General features: G+C 44.7%; 1 protein-coding gene across 8 annotated transcripts; it reads right to left on the bottom strand.

The window, feature by feature from the left end:
- Positions 1 to 138: 138 nt before the first annotated feature.
- POLB (DNA polymerase beta) lies at positions 139 to 16493 on the bottom strand. Of its 8 annotated transcripts, none has more exons than XR_012626632.1 (16): positions 16360 to 16493; positions 16218 to 16275; positions 16047 to 16113; positions 15476 to 15550; positions 14912 to 14970; positions 13035 to 13084; positions 12548 to 12599; positions 10968 to 11022; positions 10812 to 10884; positions 10258 to 10328; positions 9089 to 9175; positions 6963 to 7027; positions 6292 to 6431; positions 5568 to 5674; positions 4009 to 4086; positions 139 to 496 (listed from the first exon to the last, which is right to left on the bottom strand). XR_012626632.1 is itself a non-coding variant. In XM_074852354.1 (15 exons), exons 1-14 carry the CDS (start codon positions 16418 to 16420, stop codon positions 5580 to 5582), a joined length of 1008 nt encoding a protein of 335 aa, XP_074708455.1. In that variant the 5' UTR covers positions 16421 to 16493; the 3' UTR covers positions 139 to 542; positions 5568 to 5579. The 8 variants fall into 8 exon arrangements, 6 of the variants coding, with proteins under 6 accessions (XP_074708455.1, XP_074708456.1, XP_074708451.1 ...); XR_012626631.1 differs by lacking the exon at positions 139 to 496 and adding an exon at positions 638 to 2798; XM_074852354.1 differs by lacking the exon at positions 4009 to 4086 and having other exon boundaries at positions 139 to 542.
- Positions 16494 to 21569: the final 5076 nt, after the last annotated feature.

The raw sequence follows: 21569 nt of genomic DNA, 5'->3' as shown, positions 1-21569 counted from the left end.
AGTAAGGGCCACTACAGCCCTGAGGCAAAGGCAGAAGAAGGGCACGGCCGATCGTGAAGTGAGACCTTGCACCCAGGACAAGAGCAGTGATGGAACAGTGCAGCCACTATTGCTGACAAACACCATGCGCAGAAGGTTATGTATGTACAAACAGTAGTTTACTACATGTCCATTTACACAGACTCCCCATGATAAGCACAAGGTCTGCAGCTGTTGCCTCCTGTGATTACCAGACAGCTTGCAGTGCAGGTCTGCAGGAGGAGGGGAGAAAGAACTGTAACACAAAGCAGCCCAGGCCAGTTAACAGGGGCGGGGGGCAGGGAGAGAGAGAGAAGGGAGAAAAAAAAGACACATTGTCTATTTATATAGTTCAAGGAAAACAAACACTCTGAACAAGCCAATTTACTTCCACCTAGGAGAATTCAGTGTTACAGAGCAACTGCAAGGTCAGCAAATTCTGCTTCAAGTCCCAAGACAAAGTAGTCGTCTGGGCTACCTGTTGAGGATCATGGAGAATGCATCAGGACAATGCTGTGTGCTGCCTATGAAACATTTGCAAACATGGTTAAGCTTGTGTTACTGTTTTTCAATGTTCTTAAAATTACAGCTAAAAACCCCAAACAGGATTACACATTCATGATGGAATTCTCACTTTCTTTATTCCCACTGATTATTGAAGAGAACATTGAATACATCAGCTATATGTATTTTTACTATGAGGCATCAGAAGACTTCACATAGTAACAAGCTAACTTCTAGTCACCTTACATACCACTGCATGCATTAGGGCTGGGGAACATTCCCAGAAAAGAATTGAACTCCCAATAGGAAAACCAGAAGAAAATAAAGGTATAAGCAAGAGTATCAGTCTATAATCTCCATTACTAAGACTGATCAACACTAATTATATAAGAATAAGTAAAAATGTAGCTGTTCTATAGGCAGATAAAAATAAGAACCAGTATTACATCCATCTTTGTTTTATCTATCTTTGTTTTACAATTCATGTTAAGTAGTCTGACAATATAGATGCAAACTCCCCTCTGCCCCCATAAAGGCGGATAGAGGAGCTAATCACTAACAAATCAGGAAAAGTGTTATATAATTAGCAACAGTCAATTTGACTATGTATAAAATAGTCTTGCCTTTTCAAGGTTGCAATCCTGTAACACATTTGTCTTATATTCCTATGAGGTATTCAGATACATTAGCAGCAATATATTCCATGCTGATGCTCTATAATATGTTGAAGTTAATAGTTTACTACTTAAAACTAGTTAAGTTAACCAACAGAATCCCTGTCCCAGATACAACTAGTAATACAATTTTGATGGGACCTCCTCTCACATCCAAAATAGTTATTACCTTTCACAATGATTGAAGAGGAGCTATAAAAATCAGAGCTGACAGGTTTGCATACAAAAAAGGGCAGATTGACTCTATAGGAGTGGTAGAAACGCATCAATTAATCAGACCTGTCTTCTAGGTAACGGCAAATTGAACAAAATATAGAACACTGCAACTGACAGATACAGACAGCAGCTGAAAATGGTATTCTTGAGGAGTACTCCAGGACATTGCCAACTTTTTCATTCTGGTGTCTACACATACATAAGATACAAAGAACTAGAAACAGATCAGAAGAAAGATCTAGCAGACTAATACGCAGTTCTGAGCAGGCAGACGCCTACATCAGTTCAAAATTTCAATCTCTTTACCAGAAGGCTGATTAACCAAGAGAAGAGGTGCAGTCTCTTCAGAAGCAGAGTTTTTGCTGCTAGATTAAACAGCTGTCTGTTAAAAGCCTACATTAGACAATTTTATATATTATTTAATTTGGGTGGTTGGGTTTTTTTAATTTGGGTTGTTGGGGTTTTTTGGTTATTTTCATTTTTTAAAAAAGACACTAAAAACCAGAGACTTTACTTATTCTTCGTCACTCGACATTTTTGGATCAAGGCTTGATGTCAAAAGGGAAAAAAAAAAAAAAAAAAAAGAGTAACATTTATGTAAAAAATAGGGTCTGTGACCTTCATGAAGAATGGATCTTTCTGTCTTGAAAAACATATGCGGGTATAAACCTCTGAATGTTTAATAATATCAGAAGAAAGATAGGTTGATTTTTCTCTCAGAAGTATCAGGACAAATGCACCACAAGATGAAGTAGCAACACTATTCAGAGACTGCAGAGTCTCTCATTAGAATTCTCACCCCCTTTCTCTACTCTCGAGGGAAACTCAGTGCCATTTCTCCTCTTCCTTCCACAGCATCTCTGACACACATGGCTATTTGCTCTCAGCTGCCTCCTCTGACACTAAATTAGTATCAGAGGTACACCCACAGTGCTGATCTGTATTGGTGTTTCCTTTACTTTTTAAGTAAACCAAGGTGCATCCTGGCAAAAGCCTATGTCTACAAACATAACCTCCACCTTGTGTCACACGCAATGACAACATTCTTTTCTTTTAGACTCAGTTATGAGGAATGGGATAACTGCACAATTCTTGTAACAGTAATCTAGTTAATGTGCATAGCGATGTTCTTAGATTAAAAGAAACAGACCGCTTTCTGCTATTGCCATCTTTGGGCAATACAAAGCTCTCGGGAGCGCCTGACAATTGCAAACAGTCATCTGCATTGCCATACCATTCATAAAACCCATTACACTAAGAGCTACGCGCATAAAATATGAACTGCAAGCACTCATGCACCTGCTTACCCAACCGGGGAAATGGATACACAGAAAAACTATTCTGGAGGACTTTTCCAAGAAGCTCTCCAAAATATGCAACTGGACTCTAATCAAAGACACAAAGAGCAAAGACAGAGGCAACTGTATAAGAACGATCTCTACACAGGCACACATCCTTGTGGTTTTAAAAGCCACAACAGCAGATTTTGCAGCCAGTTTCATGTAGACAAACTCTATAGGGAAGACATCAGTAGATACGTTATTTAGTAAAAAAAAGCACACCGCTTTTAAAACAGCAGCCTCTACAGCAGAGCTAGGGTGGAGGAGGCAGAAAATAACCCTTTTATGTACATCAAGAGTTTCCACATCTACAAAATCTCTGCATACCTCACCAAACCTGTAATAAATACTTAAGCAGTAAACAAGTGTTAGTTTCCAGGTAAGAAACATCCACAAAGGAGATACAAATTTGTATTTGTATTGGCAAGGGAGGGCTCTGGTCTAAAAGAAATCACACTTCAGCTTGTACGATGGTGTAATGTTCTGTGTTCCTTACATGGGAAAACGTGGAAACCTTAGGATTTGCTCTGGATCTCTTAAATCATTTCAGGAGGACATGCAAGGCTGAATAAAAGGAGAAAGCCAGAATGAGGCTGGGGAAGAAGATCACTAGTCCACGGCCAGGGCATGCTGAACATTGATTTGTCACAGGGAGAGCAGCTAGGAGGAATCTGCGGACAAGATAGAGAGTGGCTGAAGAAAGGACAGAAGGGCAGATCACATGCTGCTTGTAGGTCGAGAGGGAGAAAGCTGCCTTTGCACCACAGGCTGTGCTCCTGGGCTTCACTGTGCACATAATTTCCAGACCAAAATCTGCAAGCCAGTTAGTTCTCAGTGACACTGTTCAACATCCGGAACTTTTTCAGCACTGTGACTGTGGCTTCAGTTAGTCTTGTCAAACGCTAGTCAGTACAGCGGCACAATTATCGCACCTGAGCACCTGCCAAAGACTAAGAGAGATTAGTAACGCAAAGCAGTATAAAGGGACATGCATTCGAATCTAGAGTTATTTGTGCACTGTGTAACAAACTCAGGTCTCCTCTTCCATGAGCTAACAGCAGCGACTAAGGAAACAGCAGCCTACAACACATAAGCACCTAAACACCTTACATTTATTTCAGTCCATAACCCTGAATGATAAGCAAGTGTGTCCCATAGGCTGACCCAGCGCTAGGAGATTCCTTTCCCTTCTCCCTAGGCAAGCAAGTTAAGAGGAGATTAGTTTCTTTAAAAGCTCAAAAGAATAAGTCATGTACCCCATTTCCTGTTCTCATTTGCTCCAGTTACTGCAGAGCTTGAATATAACATCCTTGTCCAATTCTGAACTTGAAGTCCTATGGAAAATCATTAGTTATGTTTGGCTCGTCTGTCACACTCATTCTTCTACGGTCACAGAAAAGTGTAGTATTTCAATAGCACCAGCAATGACGACTTTGCATGCTGTAACTATGTGCCAAGCTGCAACCTCAGCACTGGAATTTAACGCATTTCTGCCTTTCACATTTCTCGCTAGTCTTAGGTGTTCCAATGATATATTTTGAAGCAAAAAATACCGGAGTAGTTCACTATGCAACTAAGCACATGGGCAGTCTTTTTTTTGGCCTGATTTTCATGTTCTGGAAAACCTGCCTCAACATGTTTGCAGGCTAGTGGGGAATCATAATACATTGTTTTGTGTAACCAGTATTAAAAGTTTTTTTTACACTTTCATCTACTCTGTGAGGGTGGGAAATAGATTTTTAGGTGCTTTTTTCCCCACATGCACACACCCCCCCCCCCCGCTTCAATTATACATTTGAAGAGAGACACATAAACATACAGAGTCTGAGATCTAAGTGCCATAAGAGTAATCTTATAATAACTATGGGACTTCAGTACTGTAAGAATAATGCTCTCCTAATACAATTCTTCTAGTCTCCCAATATATACGAAACAAACTGGTCTCATATGAAGTTTCAGAACTATTTCAAGTTTTCTTAATTGTGCAGTGCCAGTACTAATTCACTGCCATGGCCAAATCTGATCTATCGTTGTTTATGAAGTGTCTGCTGCTACACACTGATGCTGTAGATTATATACTCAAGCAATTGATGTCAGCAGCTTTTATTAGCAAAACATTCATTTGAGCATTCCAAGATACTCTACAGACATAATTACTCAAGCTGCATTTTTTTTTTTTAAAAAGTCATAGATATTGCTTAATGAGATAATTTGCAGTGACTATGGGCTACTAAAATTATTAGGAATAAACCTAATAGCTTGATCACCACACGTATTATCAAATCAAAGTATGCAGCCTTTTATAAAGGGCTAATATTTGTTTGTAAGACTTTCCAGTGACACCAAAAAACACCATTAATTCTGATTGACAGCCACCACCTTCAAACCAAGCCACAAGAAATTTAATAAGGTGAAACATTTTGACTTTACGTCAGAACTTTCTACTCCTCAGGGGTTAAACAGAAACCTGTGATTTATTGTCTGATAAGTTTTTTTACTAAATCCCAAAGAAAAAGACAATATGCATTCTCTAAGGGGTCCGACTGCCACACCACCTTCCCCACAGGTTTTCTAGTATTGCAGCCCATTCAGTTAAACACAGTAAGTGTTTTAATCAGCTTTAAGGAAGGGGGAGGGGAGAGAGAGATCAAAATGAGATCTTACATGACTTCATCTTCACTACACATTCTGCGCTAGTCCCATGGACTTGCTTTAAACATCAGTAATGTACGCTTTTTGCAATAACATCCAAAGAAAGAATATGCACTTTGTATGTTTATAAGAAGCTATGAAAACATCTCTCTAGGTTACAAACCTAGACAAGCAGTTATTCACTCCGATCCTTCGGCTCTCGGTATTTCCACTGGATATAGTCAAAGATGTCTTTTTCACATTCTACTGGTAAGGCCTCCCCAGCAACTCCTGCAAGCAAGTTACAGATACTATTTGAAAGGTGGAAGGTCTGTACAATCCTGAAATGCCTAACGCATTGCAAGATTAAGACAAAACTGATGTAAGTAAAACAGACAAACCAAGACAAAACACCCCCCACAGACCTTTTCATACAGTGTTTAGGTACTGATTCTCATTAGCATCAAAGGAAATAAGGTAATTAATTAACTTTAGGCCCAAGTGGTTATACAGTTAGACATATTTATAGTCATATATACGTATGCATAGATATAGTCAGCCCCCCTCCAAAACAAAACAAATGAAGGACATGACACATCTCGTTAAAAGAGTGGGAAACCACATATGTGCCGTGCATGACACTGAGAAAACAATCTTTAGGTCAGTAAGACTTTAAGTCGATTAGGTGGCCCAAAGAGGTAACTTCGTGCCACAGCGCTGCCTATACATAGTAGACTGCCTCTTCCTGCTATAACGGTGTCCAAAACAAGAAAGGACACTGAAAAATTTCATCAACTACAGTATTTATCAGAAGTATTTCCAGTACTCCAAGAAACCAATTTAAGGAGGAGAAGATCACACAAAGCATGTAACTAGAAAGAATACTCTGTGCAAAGGCCCAGACTGACCAGTGACACCCAAGGGACGGATTGTATACTCATTGATCGTGAAGCCCATTTCCAGAGCATGTGTTCTCATGTTCTTATTGAATATATCACTCCCTGTGAAATACAGCACACCACAGTAATACTGATCTTTGGGGATAAGCCTAGAATAAAAGTGGAAGAAAAGTATAGATTTAGCATAAGGATATAACAAATAAAGTTACAAGCCATCTGTAATTCAGCCATTCAGACACTGTTCTAGGTGCACACATTCTGCACCTCTGCACATTTGATTCTCCCACAAGCCAGATGCAAGAATGAAATGAATTGCGTATCAAAGAAAGGTTCAGCACATCTACCCTGACCCAGAAGTTACTTGTGTTCAGTCACTACACGATTATGGTGCTTGCACTCCTGCCAAGAATTAACGTACAAAGCAGTACGATAAAGTAGGTCACAACTCTGAAAGTGGATTCAAAGTCATGATTTAAAATACAGCATTCTCGCTAATAACCTCTCATAGATACTGGCAGTTGTACAGTGGCTTCCATACTGCAAAGGAATTAGAAACCTAGTAAATGCCATGTTCTGAAAGTGGAAGTAGAGATCTGAATGCAGAACGTGATGCAAATGTCTACTATGTAGCAGAGAGCTAAAGTAAGGGTTGGGGGGGGGAAGGTGTTGGGTGTGTGTACCGGATATCAATTCTCCTATGTGGATAGGCTGTTCCATCTTCTTTATTTGGCAGCTGACAGACACCCTGTGAGGAGGTAAGGAAAGCAAGAAATTAAAAATGAAATTAAACAGATTTGAGATCAATCTTTACCTCCCCACCCCTAAACAATCCTCAGTCATCCTGGAGAGCAAAGTTAAATTCCTGCTGAACTGATTAAATATTTTACTAGAACAGACAGATGTCATAATACCGTGAATCACTATTTTACACTGCTAAGATGTAGCATACACATTTTACGCTAGCTCATTTTACACTAGCATTGTGCACTAGCTCAATGTAGCATATAATTGCTTCTTAACTTTTTCTTACAGCAGGAAGGATCACAGGACTTCTCATTTCCCACTCCTCTGCCCTAATTATTATCGGGCTCTTCAATATGCACAAACATCAGCAGGTTATGGAAAATGCAGACAAAGCTCAAGCTAATAGAAATTAAAAAAAGTTTTTTCTTGAGAAATCCTCTGCCGCTTTTAATTTCAAACTGCTTCGTAATCTTCACACCATTCCCCTACCAGCCTTTTCCTTTTTTTCCTAGTCTATGACCTTAAATGACAATGTAGTAGGGGGGCAGGGATATGAAGTGTAAGGAATGATGAGAAATGTTTACATACTAAACTATTTCACTAACTGCAGCTTCATGCTGAGACTTCTCCTTCTATTCTTAGCTTTGTTTTGAAAGCTTAACATCGCTTACACTTTTAAAGTTATGTTGTCCATCTCCTGACTGAGACTTGCTTTTCTCAGATTCTCAGCTGCAGTCGTGTTTCACTTTTTACAACATTCCTTCCTTAATTTCCACTTTGAAGACAGAAGCTATTCCACAGCTATTTAACACTGACAGGATTACACAGAGCAAACGATCAAGCTAAAATGAGCCTGTCGAACTGTGAGTGCAAACTGGGAATGCAGTGTCTCTGCTTTTGGCTCACAGATGTACAATTAGCTTTCAACCCATACGGTATTTGCACTTAAACCATTTGGCAAGGATGAGAGTGACTTTCACTTATTCCTCCTAAAGATAAAGCTAAAAAACTGCCATCAAGTTTCTGTCTCAGAAAGCAACACAAACCAAACTGAAGACAAATTCTGAGAGTTCTTTTAGCTCTTATTTTAAGCAAAACCAAACCAAAACAACAAAGGAAGTGCTCCAACAGCCCCCTTTCATCTTGGGAAAGCAAGCATCTTTAACTGTAGTATTATATATTTAAGTATTTACGACTTCCAAAAGATTAGCTGTATCTTGATTCTTGAATAGGAATTCGTAAGTCACAGACCTTTGGTGAACCCTCGTGCAGGACCTCCGAGCTTCCAATGAATTCCATAAGGTCAGTCAGAGTGACTGACAGGAACTAACCAGTGCTCATTTCCACTCAGTATTGCTTATGACTCTAAACTTCTGTTACAATTAACTTTTAACCAGCCTGTAAGACCAGGATGCCTGAGGCCTGTAAAGAAATCTAAGTGAAGCAAGGTAACACCCAATCCACACGTTTAAGAAAAAGTTCTCCTGTGGGCAGGGGACCTAACAAAATGAAGATTCCTGCAATTCATTAATTTCTTCAGGTATCCCACATATTCCCTATTACAACCTGAGTCTAGCAGCTTATCCGTTAAATCTGCTCTGCAACAAAATTGACAAAAAAAAGGAGACAAAAAGTGTATTATGTATTAGACAAAACAAGCTAAACATAGGCCCGAGATCAAAGATACATTTCCAAGATCTTGAGGACAGAGTTACAAAAGCGGTCAGTGGTGCAACTGAAGAAGTGAGGTGGTGCTAAGGTTCTGGGGAAACATCAAGCACAACAGACACCCAATTGGCACTGTGTGATGAAGTTTATGTCAGTGAGGTTCAGCACTAATCCAAATACTTGAAGATTTTCTAATACTGAAATCTTACCATGAGAGATTCACTAAGAGTCAACTACAGAAGGTTTTTATGGGGGGGGGGAGGAAATAAAAAAAAAAAAAAAATTAAAAAACATCACAACTCCAGCAGTCCAAACAGCGTATCTTGTATACATTCTAGCTTCTGTCAGGAAAGGTAAACCTCATCAACATCCCTCACCACCAAAGAAGCCTTACCATGAATTTGGTGTCACCTTTAGACAGCATATCAGTGATAAAGTGGACTTTTTCCAGTTGTTCTACAACTTGACGCAGAAGTTTTGACTAGGAACAGTGACAACATAGAAGAAATTATTTCACAAATAACAAGAATATCTTACTCATTTACCAAACAATGCCCATATAAGTACGGGACATCATTATAATTATATGTACATTAAATCTGAACCAGAGGGGAAAAAAGATAACAATAAAATTATAGTTGTACAACGCAAAAAAAAATTTCCACCAAAATCCCCATGTCAGCGTGACAAAACTCGTTTCTTGGCTTGAGTTTTCAACTTTTAAGCAATAAATCTATAGAAGCAACACAAGAAATACACACTGCCATTAAGACTTCTCCAGAATTAGTCCCTGTCCTGGTTTAGCCAGGATAGGGTTAAGTTTCCCCAGCAGTGGGGGGGAAGCTCTAGCCGCGTTATTCATATATCATGCTGACCGTCACATCCTGGCTCGAGTGCGGGAAGAATCGGTGATCGCGTGGGTTGGCACAGCCGGTTCTCTCACTGCTGTATCGGTATATACTTTGCTCTGTTTATTGTTATCACTGTTATTCTTATTGTTATTGTTTGTTGTGTTGCTGTTGCTCTGTTGTATTAAACCTTTCCTTATCTCAGTCTCGGGGCTTTGTATTTCACTCTCTTTGTGGGGGAGGGGCAGCGGCCGCGTGGTCTCAGACCCCGGCAGCGGCTAAACCACCACAGTCCCAAAAGATTATAAGGGCAGGAGGACATCTGCTTCTCGTCCAAAAGATTAAAGCTAGATAAAGAGATACTTACTCTACCTTTAATCCCTGCTTTATGCAGCTACCTATTACAGTTCTACATTGTAAAAGCACATGAATATGAGAGGGTGGGGGAAGTATGCATGTGAAGAGGAGGGACAGAAGGATAAGAGTAAATGTACTGAATAGGTCTGCAAGAAGAACACAACATAATACATGGACCTCAGAAGTGATGATAGCTCCTCAAAATAAACATGGTGATCCAATAGAAGAGTTTACTACTACAGTAACAGAAAGATGCAAGAAGCTGCAACACAAGTCTGAGACTACGTATCTGCAGAATTTAAACATACCCTTGTGGAAGTAATGCACAGTACCGACCCACAGGAGCAGAGAAACACACCTGTTTGGATGACTCAGATGTGAAACTTGGATGGGTTAGGAGAACATCCATATCGCCACTTGACTCTGCGCCTAGGCAAGTAAGAAGCAAAGGAAAAACCCTCTGCATGTGACAAAGTACACTAACATTGGTGAAATTCCATCTAACCTGTTCCTATAACCATGTTTGTCTGGTAGAAAACAGTCACTATTCAAGGTATTTGCAAAAAAAAACTATCTTAAAGAGAACCTTGCTCTTCCATCAAAAAGTTTATATCCCTGCATATTGCAGAATTTCAAGAATTTCTTGCCGTACTCTGTGGCAATGAAGCACAAATGTTAATGTAAAAACAAAGCAAACAACTTGCACGTTACAATATACTACTCTTTATGGGAGCGGGGTGGAGAAGCAAGGATTTACGTGGGAGTTTCATCACTGAACTAACCAGTCAAGACAATACTAACAGGAAAAAGCCAGGTTCCAGCGTAGACTTCCTCTCTAGAGGAACAACATATGTAATAACAAGTCTTGCTTATTAGCCCAAAATAAACATAACGAGATCACAGAGTACCAACCTCGTCTAAAACTGCCACAAACTGTAGCAATATAGTTTGGGTCCAGCTTCTTTACCTCTTTCAGCACAATTTCCTATGTAAAAAGGAAAGATGCATGTTTAGAGGTGTGCCTCATTGGCCATCAGTGCCTCACATCCTGTATAAAGACATTCTTACCTGCATTTGCAGCATTTCTTCCCTTGGGATTCTTTTCTCAAAATCCTCAAAGTACCTGCATATATAAAAATAAAAGTGAAAGACTGGCAAGGGTAGCATCTTAAAATTTTAGTCAATTAAACGTGTACCAGAGGAAAGAATACAACCTACATTACTGTCACATCACAAAAAGCTCCCTGTTCTCACCAAACATCTTAGAAAACATCTTGCCAAGCAATAGTAAACACTCACAACTGCAAGTTTGACAATGCTTAGAAGATGGTTTTGTTGCATATTATTTCCACTGTGTACGAAGAGCTGCCACAAGGTGGGAGTAATATTACCATATAACCTGGGAGTAATATTACCATATAACCATTTGGTTGAAATTTACACAGCCCTCTGAAAACACAAAAGGTTCGTCGCAAAACTCAGTCCAGCAAACAGGAGGAACAGGTCCCTCACCCATGATCAGAAGTGATCTATGCTGGAAAGAGCTAAATGGAAGCTCACAAGTCAAATACAGCTCCTAATATCTTTTCATGGAGCTGTAAAAGACAGACTGCCAGCACGTTGCTTGACTGTGGAGAAAAAGAGGTCAGGTGAAACGATGACGCACCTGACCAGCAGGCACATTTTTCACCCCTCCAGCACCAGAACCATTGCCAGCAGGCACTAGCAGCCATACTGCAGCCCCTGAGCCACATGTTCCCAGACACCCACTCCCTAACCACCCCAATCCCAAGCTCTGCAGACAGAGCTTCTGAAACTAGGGACAAAAAGACCACCACAGAGCACTGAAACCATTCCTTCAGCTCAGCACTTACTGGAGGTTCTGAAACATATGGGCACAAAGCTGGAAGCAGACTCAAGGGCAATGTGTGCACTAGCAACACGAATAGGTCAGCTGAGTTTTCTTATACTCACTTAACAGTGAAAGGTTTTCCCTTGAACGCTCACACATATAAAGGCAGGGATGCACAGGGGATACAGGGCTCAGATGAGCAGTGGGAAGGTGACAATCACTGCATAACCCTTCTCACTCACTGGCAAGCAGTTTGTCCAGATTGCGTATTTCCACATCCCTGCCACTGATGTGGAAACACTATTGCTGGCCGCACACAGAACCAATTCATATATAGACCTTTATTTGGTTCACCTGCAGCTTCTTGAAAACTTGGCTATCGTTCGCTCAGAACTAGCACACTGGAACAGCCACTCAGCCAGCAGCATTCAAGCTGGTAAGTACTGAGGGACAGACACACATTCTGCACGGCATTCTCAAGTTCAGACATACAAACATCTTACCTTGCTCACAGCACATAACAAAAGATAGCCTGGGCAACTTTTATGCAGATTCCCAAGAAACATCACTGCAACCTTGCTAAGTGATACTCCGTGAGCTAACTGAAAAAGTAATTTGAAATTAATTTCCTTCTGGATGGAGCCTAAGGCTACTCAGTTTTAACCCCAATGAAACAAAAGCTCTGATAACTGCTGAAAAGCACATAGAGCACACAGAGAGAACAGAACCTTACTTGACTTGTGTAACCTTACGTTACATCCTGGTGTCTGAAGCACTTGCACCCAAGAAAGCTTACTTTAACCCAATTTGCTGGTGATGGGTCAACTTGTGCTCATTCTTTCTTAGATCTAGAAGAAGTAAGGAAAATAAAAAAGTTACTTGAGGACTAAAACTCTTACAGAAAGTTTCCACCAATGCAAAGATGATGCACACAAAGAATATGTAACAAGAAAACAGCAACCTCAAATACAAAGGAAGAGATTTTAAACTGACTACTCAATAGCTGATAGGACAAGTACAAATGCATACAGCACTTCCTGATAAAGACTTCAACAGACCATTCACCTCAAAGCCAAAATCCTTGTTATTTTCCATGTAATCTGTAAGCACTTTACTTTGGATATGTATGTAAGGCCTTTAGCCTGTGCACTAACTTTGGCATCTTACACACTTTCCTTAAAGCCTAGGGCATATCTGCTATCACAGTACCACTGCGGAACGGGCAGCTTGACAGAAAAAAAGCACTACTGCAGCATGACCCGAGGATCCAAAGTTACACTTACCTTCTAAAGTCTTAATTCCTTCCTCGACAAACTTCCTAGCAGCAGCAGGACTGCAAAGAGACAAGGCAAGCTGCCATCAGGAACAGCAAGAATCTTACAACACTGCAAAGGACATTAGAATTCACTACAACTGCTTAGCTTCTTCAAGGCCAGGACTGAAGTCACTTCTGATGCTTACCCTCTTTTCAGCATACACATTTTCAGTTTGTACTTTTGATCAGCAGAGATGGCTATCCAAGGCTTGGCCTGAACATTTTTTAGCACTGATATAACTATACAGAAATATATAATTGTAAAAAATAAAATCTCACCAAATAGGTAGTATTGATTTAGACAATAATACTGAATGTGTGATAAGAACTACTGTAACCACAAGCAGTCTCAGAACTGGGTTAAGGCAACGGCAACACAAAAGTGTCTTTAGACTAGTACTTCAAAAAACCCAAGGAGGCTCCAGTCTGCAACCTACAGTACTGTCCTGGTTTAACCAGGATAGGGTTAAGTTTCCCCAGCAGTGGGGGGGGAGCTCTAGCCGGGTTATTCAGATACCATGCGGACGTCACATCCTGGCAGGTCACATATTTCCTGGCACGGGAGCGAGGTGCACTCGTGGTTTTGTACATCGTGCTTCAAACTGCTGTATTTGGTAGCTATTTTGCTCTGTTCATTGCTATCACTATTACTGTTATTGTTATTGCTGTTGTTTGTTGTGTTGCTATTGCATTGTTGTATTAAACCTTTCCTTATTTCAGTCTTGGGGCTTTGTATTTCACTCCCTTTGTGGGGGAGGGGCAGTGGCCGCGTGGTCTCAGACCCCGGCAGGTGCTAAACCACCACAAGTACAGTAAAGCAGTCACAGCTCCAGTTTTGCTGGAGAGTTTGCCTTAAGCACAACACTCAAGTGAATGGCCAAACGTTTTTCCCCTTTAAGGGTTTTTCATTGATCTGCGTGACTCACTGGGGAAGAACAATGCTTCAACTGTGAGACAGGCATGCAGGTAATGTTCTGCCCAGATACCTATCCAATATCTCAAAATGCTGAGAACCATCAGCCTGGAAGGGTAGTCCTTTCCTGGGGAGCTACTCTCCATCTGTTCTGGAATCCCATGGTTACAGCTCCACCACCCTTAAAGACTTTGAATCCACTTCCTCAACAAAATTCTTACATTACAATAGAATTGTCAGATCTTGACTTGCCATTTACTTCCTTTCTTACCCTTCCCTGCATCTCTTGCTGGATTCCAGACCAAGAGAGGCAACTCCCATTGTCCTGAGGCAGGATAGCACCCAACCTTCTCCTTCTGCATCCCACCCCTATTTCTCAAAACCATTCTCAAATCCCAGTAAAACCTCAAACTTTGAGCACATTTTCCTTCAGAATTACTTGAGAACAATCGCATTCCCTACCCTCAACCACAAGGCTTTCAACCAAGAGCCCTGGTGATTTTTTTGAGTTTTGTTTGGTGTGGTTTTGTTGCCCATTTCAGGGCTCTACTTCTCCTTTTACAAACACATGACAGAGCACCACTGTCACTGGGCCCAACTTCCCACCAAAAGTCCCAAAGGGACTTCTCACTTTCACTCTTCTCAGTCTTTCACGATTCCATTCTTGACAAGCTCCTCTCCTTCCACTCTCAGTTTGCACACAGGAGCTTCCCACTTCCACTCCTCTACCGCAAAGTCTGTAACTGACAATTCTATCTATACCCTTTCTTCTCAGTCAGTTGTGCCACCACAACTATGGTGTCTCAGTACGGTCACTACAGCATCAGCTCAAACTCATTCTCTTCATTATTTGCAATCACCCAAATTTTGTTCATAGCTCCACCAAATAAACTGAAGGAAAAAAAACCCCAAAGCCAACAAACAAACTTTACCCAATGCCAGTAACCCGTGTCAAGAGATTGATAGATGCGCTTGTATCATCTTGTCGAATCTGCAAAAACAAACCAACACAAACCAAACCCTTCTTTACTCCATTTGCCATAAATAAAGAAGTCTTGAGAAGATAAAACAGCTTAGTCAGACTCTGCTTTGGAGACTCACTGTAAATCAGTGCAAGGCAGTACCAAGTGTAGTACTGTGTATCACAATAATGCCATATGTACTAAGCCTGAAAACTGCATAACTACTCACGCTAAGGTGAACAGCATGGTTAAACACAAAACTCCACTGCCTTCCAGAGTCAGAATTCCACTTCTCACAGACGTTCACATGCTGATCATATAACCTAACATATTTTCACAGACAGTTTTGATGTTTTGCCTGAGCTTCTCGTTCCCTGTTTTCTACTCACCATAGACTCCGTCTCCACCATTTTTAAGCCTGACATCAGTCTGTCCAGGGACAACAACAGAAATTACACAAAGCAAGCAGGCTACTCTTCAAGTTATAAACAAAATCAGCTATTGAGAAATAGAGCACAAGGGGACAAAACCGACCTTTTCCAGTTTGCGTAGTTTTCCAGTGGATAAGAACTCATCTATCTTCTCAGCTATTTTAGCACCTACTCCATCCTAAACATTGGGGGGGAACAGGGACAGAAGACAAGTTAACTTCAAGATCACTTAAGGCCATTATATCTAGAAAAAAAAAGGAAAGGTCTCAGAAGTTAGTCATAAAAGAACTATGAGGTCACCAAGACCACAATATTGGACCATAAGGGAGCACAAGAATTCAATGGTACAACACAAACAGCGTAAACACTGTAATTCAAGGGCTGTATTAAAAGTTCCCCTAAAGCAGTAATTTTGAACAAGGCTTTATTACTGCTCAAGTTCTCCAAATTTAGGGAAGCAGTACCAGAGCAAAGGTGAAACCTACCACAACAGAATCCTTTTACAGCTGGAGTCCCCAGGTTCAGCTATGGAACCCCAAGAGCAGACATGTCGCAGCCCCATCCCTAAGAGGAGCTAGGCCAGGCGTGCTCAGCCCCGCGCTGCCTGGGAGCCACCCATGGCGCTCCCACTAACCCCCAGCCCTCCCACCGGCAACACCGGCACCGGCGCCTACCAGCTTCTTGGCTTCAGCCCCGCTCCGTATCTTGCTAGGGTACCGGGAGATCACCGAAGCTGCCTTCCTGCGGAACAGCGCGGTCAGCGCCCAGCGGCGGAAGGCGCTGCTCGCCCGGCGGCGGGCTGGGCCCTTAGATGGGGGCGCCGACGGGGAAGGGGAAGGCGGTACCTGTACGCGTTGTACTTGTGGATGGCCCGGTTCACGTTGCGCTCGTAGTTGGCCAGTTCTGCGGGGAGGGCCCGGTGAGAGCGGCCGGGCCGATCCGGCCCCACCGACCCACAAAAACAGAGAGACAAACAAACAGACCTACCGGTAAGAAAGTCGGTGATGCCCTCGTTGGGGCTCTCCTGTGGAGCCTTCCGCTTGCTCATGGCCGCAGCACCGGCACCGCAGCGGAGCCTTGGTCGGAGACGGAGGAGAACTTCTTCCGGTAGTGACGTCACAAACCGCAGCCGGCGCCTGCAGTACGCATGCGCACCTGCAGAAACACGCATGCGGCTGGCACCGCCCCCTCGCCCACTACGCATGCGCGGCTCCTGCCTCCGACCCGCCACTGCGCATGCGCGGCCCCCGACTCCGCGGAGGGGGGGGTGTCCAGTGGGCGCGCTGCGCATGCGCAGTGATGGCCCCGGGACTGGAGGACTGGCAGCCCATAGAGCGCGAGTTCGGAGGATTGAGGGGCACTTCAGGCGGTTAATAACAGTGCTGGTCGCTATAGTTACCGCAGAGGGCAGGGGGGAGCGTGGGCCGGGCTGGAAAAGCCCCGGGGGCGGGCAGTGAGGCTGCGGGCAGCGGCCCCTCCCTGTCCGGGGGCGGTGCCGGAGGAGGAGCCGGTGCCAGCAGAGGGAGCAGCAGAGAGAAGGGGAGCGGGGCCGCGCTGTTGGTCGCCTGGCGGCTGCCGGGGAAAGCCGCGACGGGGGGTCCGCGCGGTGCGGCGGGACCGGGGGCAAAAACCGCTCTCGGGCGCGCGCGGCACGGCACAGTCCTCGCTACCGGCGCGGCCCCGCGGCGCAGCATGAGGCTGTGCCCCAGTGTGCCTGTGCCCCAGGAGTGCGCATGCGAGGTGGGAGGTGGCTGGTGGGGCTCCGGCCGTGTGCGATCTATGGCAATAATGGTCAGTGCTGCTTCTTTCCCTCTTCCAGAGGCCGTGCTGAGGCTGCGCTTGTCTGTTCCTGCCCTGGGGATGCCGTTGACTGCGCCCACCTTGGGCTTGCGTGGGGTGTCTCTGCCTGGCCTTGCGCTTCTCACGGCATGGGGGCAAAAAGGGACAGGCGGACCCCTTCCCGGCTGCAGACAGTGGACAGGAGCTGCTGCGGCTGAAGCTGGAGAGGCTAGAGAAAGGGAAAGATGGAGAAAATCAAGGCCATCTGGGCAGCACCCGCCTCCCACTGCAGGAAGAGAGAGCCTGCCTCTCTGGATGAGGAAGGAGCCCTCTTCACAGTCCACAGAGGGCCAGACCGCCAGCGTGCACCCAGGGTCTGCGTGCGTCACCCCAAGTGCGGTACGGCCGGCCGTGTAGTGCGCGAGCGAGGCAGCGTGTGTCAGAAGCCTGGTCTTGTAAGATCTGAGAGACACCCGCGTATTCTTTTAGGGGGAGGACTGGAGCTACGGAAGAAGAAGGGAGGAGAAAAGAAGAAAGAAGGGTCGGAAGTGGTAAATTTCCCTGGCAGCACTGAGAGCGAGAGCTGTGGTGAGTTCTGGGACCACAGGGTCCTGTTGCCCCTCGAGTGCATGTGGGCCCTCCCCTGTTGCCCTCTCTATCCCACACTGATGTGATTTTTTTTTTTTTTTTTTTTGGCTTCCCTTTACCTCTGCTCTCCTCTCTCTTCTGTCCTGCTCCCTCTCCCTCTTTCTCTCTCTTCTTCTAGCTCTGCCTTTTTCTTTTTCTCTCCATGATATTGTCCTGCTCCCTCTCCTTCTTTTTTTTCATTCTCTGTCTCGCTCCTGCAGCCTAGCGCTGGTTTTTTCCTTTTCCAGTTCTTCGTCCTGATTGCCATCGATCCCTTTTCTCCCACAACTTCTCTGGCCTGTTCCCACTCATTCTTTTCCTCTCTGTGCCTGTACGTGCCGCTATGTGTCCCTGACTGCCTATTGCCCTCCCCCCTTCTCCCCCTCTCTCTATCTCTTTGTCTTGCTCACTGACGCCCACCCCCCTCATTCTGTATCTCCCTGTCCTCCACCCTCTTCACCTCACCCTCTCTTGGACCCTTTGTGCTGCTCCCTGCCTCAGCTATTGATTGCTTCGTGTGTCCTATGTGTCCCTGTCTTTTCTCATGCTCCACCTCTCTGTTACTCTGTTGCTCTTGTTGGTTCTAGGCCACCATCCTGCTCTGTGTCCCTCTCCCTTCCGCAGTCGTCTCCTGCTCTCTGGCTCCCTGTCCCTCACCTCTCTTCTAGATGCCTCTGTCCTGCCTCCTCTCTTTCCTGATTCCTCTGGCCTGCTACCCATCGCTGGCTTGGCGTTCTTTCTCCATCTCTCTGCCTTGGTCCTGTCCCTCTCCTCATCTCTCAGTTGCTTCTGTTTCTTTCTCCATCTCTGCCTCACTGCCTGTCCCTTTTCTTCTCTCTGTCCTCCGTCCTCTCCCTAACTTTTTGCCATTGTTTCTTGCTATATCCCCCTGCCCAGCTCAGTGTCCCGTTATTTCTTGTGTTGTGCTCCCTGGCTTTTTTCAAATCCTGCAGCCTATGGTTTTAATCTCTCCCTCTAGTTGTCCTGATCTGTGTGTGTTTTTCTTTCTCTTATTTCCTCAACCACTCCAGCTTGTTCTGTACCTTTGTATCACTCTCACTCCTCAGTCCATTTCTGTCTTGATCCATCTGTTCTGATCCTTGCTTATCAGTTTCTCTCTCTTTACTCTGTCCTACTCCTGCACGTAGCGCGTGATCGAGTGAGGTTCCATGTCTAGCAGGCCTCATCTCATAAGAGCTGTGAGATGCCTACATATTCTGTTAAGTGGAGGACAGCCAGGCAACTGGAGCTACAGAAGAGGAAGGGAGAAGACAAAGAGAAGGAAGAGTCTGACCTGTCAAATTTTCCTGGCAACACTGAGAACTGCGGTAAGTCCCGAGCGCTTGGGGCCCTGTCATCCCTCTTGTGTCCCTCCCTGTCTTTCTCCTAGACTCCTCTCTTTCTGATGCTGCTCAGGTTTTTTTGCTCACCTGTATCTTCCTTCTCCATCTTGCTTGGAGCAGCTCCCTGTCCCCATCTTGTAGGTCCTCCCTCTCTCTGTCCTGTACCCTGCCAGTATTGTTGCCTTTCTCCATCTCTGTCCAGCTCCCTGTCCCTATTGATTAATTCCTCCCTCTTCTTCCTGCACCTGCTGCTATTTCCTCTGATCTCCATCTCTCTCTGTCCGGCTCCCTGTCCCCAGTTTTTCATTCCTACCTCCGCCCCTCATAGCCTGTCTGGCCTTTTTCCTCGGTGTCTTTCTCTCTGGCCAGCTCCCTTCTGCTATTTTTTATTTCCTCCCTATCCATCTTGTTGCCCATCGCTCTTTTGTCTTCTCTCTCCATGTCTCTCTGTCTTCCAGTCACTGTTCTTTAATTCCTCCCTCTTCCGTGTAGCTTGCTGCTATTTTTTTTCCCATTCTCCATCATGCTCCGTCTGGTGTCCTGTCCGTATTTATCAATTCCTCCCTCTCTGCCTTGCGGTCTGTCTCTTTTCCCCATTTAATTTTTGCCTCTCTCTCTGTCTGGCTCCTTGTCCCTGGTTTTTGGATTCCTTCCTCTGTGCCCCATACCCCGTGTGGTCTTTTCTCTTTTGTGGTCTGTTTCTGGCTGGCGCTCTGTTACTATTCAGTAATTCCTCTCTTGACGCCTTGTAGTCTGTTGCTTTTGTCCTTTCTCCATCTCACTGTCTCTGTTTCCCCTGTGTTAGAATTCCCCCCCTCTTCTTTCTGTATGCATTGGTATTAGTTTTTGCCTCCAGGTCTCTTTTTTACTGTCTCTCTGTCCCTGTTTCCTAATTCTTCCTTCTCTGCCCCGTAACATGTAGCTCTGTGGTTTGTTTTGTGTTCCTCCCCTGCCCTTTCCCTCCATTGTGTGCTGTCCTGACTCCCCATCCCTGTTGCTTTTTCCTCCCTCTGTGCCCTGTTCTTTGTAGCTTTTTTGTCTTTCGCCATCTCTCCTGGTCTAGCTCCCTGCCCCTATTCTTTTTTCCTCCATGTCCGTTGTGCTGCCTATCCCAGGTTTTTTTCTGCATCTCTATGCTGCTCCTCATCCTTCTTTGTTGGTCTCTGTCCTGCTCCTTCTTCCTCTTTCTGCTGCCTCTTTGCTTCTCTCCCTGCTGCTTCTTTCTCCATATCTGTGTCAGGCTCCCTGTCCCCATCCTCTCACCGCCCTGTTCCTTGCCTCTTGTTTCCTTGCTACCCTCATACTGGCCAGCCGGCTGCCCCTTTTCTCCTGTCTTCTAGTGTCCTGCATCCTGCTCCTCATTTTTGACAGTCTCCAGCTCTGCCCAGCAGCCCGTTGCTCCAGGAGCTGATTGACTGACTGACTGTTCCCTGCTGGCCTGAGGAGCGTGGCTCTGGGAACAAGTGCCCAGGTGTGCCAGGGTCAGGGGGAGCATTAGGGGCCCAGAGCCCCGGAGCAGACTCGCTACTTGCACTTGTTATGTGTGTGACTGAATAAACACATGCTGTCTGCTGGGTGCCATTTGTGCTTTTGAGAAGTGGAGGCCAGGAAAAATTGGATGCCGAAGCATGGTGGGAGGCCAGAGGGAATTAGAGGCCAGGAAAAAATTGGAGGCAAAAAAGGGGTGGGAGGCCAAAAAAGGGTGGGAGGCTGGAGAGAAGTAGAGGCCAAAAAAACTTGGAGGCCAAAAATGAGTGTGAGGCCAAAAAATGGTGGGAGGCTGGAGAGAAGTAGAGGCCAGAAAAAATTGGAGGCCAAAAAGGGGTGGGAGGCTAAAAAAGGGTGGGAGGCTGAAGAGAAGTAGAGGCCAGAAAATATTGGAGCTCGAAAAGTTGTGGGAGGCCCAAAAAGTGTGGGAGGCTGGAGAGAAGTACAAGCCAGAAAATATTGGAGGTCATAAAGTTGTGGGAGGCCCTAAAATGGTGGGAGGCTGGAGGGAAGTAGAGGCTAGAAAATATTGGAGGCCGAAAAGGGGTGGGAGGCCAAAAAAGGGTGGGAGGCTGGAGAGAAGTAGAGGCCAGAAAAAATTGGAGGCCGAAAAGTAGTGGGACGCCAAAAAGGAGTGGGAGACCGGTGAATAGTAGAGGCGAGAATAAATCAGAAGTCGAAAAGGGGTGGGAGGCCAAAAAGGGGTGGGAGGCTGGAGAGAAATAGGGGCCAGAAAAAATTGGACGCCCAGAACGGGTGGGAGGCCATAAAGGGGTGGGAGGCCAAAAAGGGGTGGTAGGCTGGAAAGAAGTAGAGGCCAGAAAAAATCGGAGGCCGAAAAGAAGTGGGAGGCCAAAAAGGGGTGGGAGGCTGGTGAGAAGTAGAGGCCAGAAAAAATTGGAGGCCAAAAATGAGTGGGAGGACGATAAATGGTGGGAGGCTGGGGAGAAGTAGAGGCCA

The sequence above is a fragment of the Strix uralensis genome, chromosome 28 (genome assembly GCF_047716275.1).
Source record: "Strix uralensis isolate ZFMK-TIS-50842 chromosome 28, bStrUra1, whole genome shotgun sequence".
Taxonomy (NCBI): Eukaryota; Metazoa; Chordata; class Aves; order Strigiformes; family Strigidae; genus Strix; species Strix uralensis.
The sequence above is the reverse complement of the archived record's forward strand: the minus strand, read 5'-3'. Positions and strand labels throughout refer to the sequence as shown.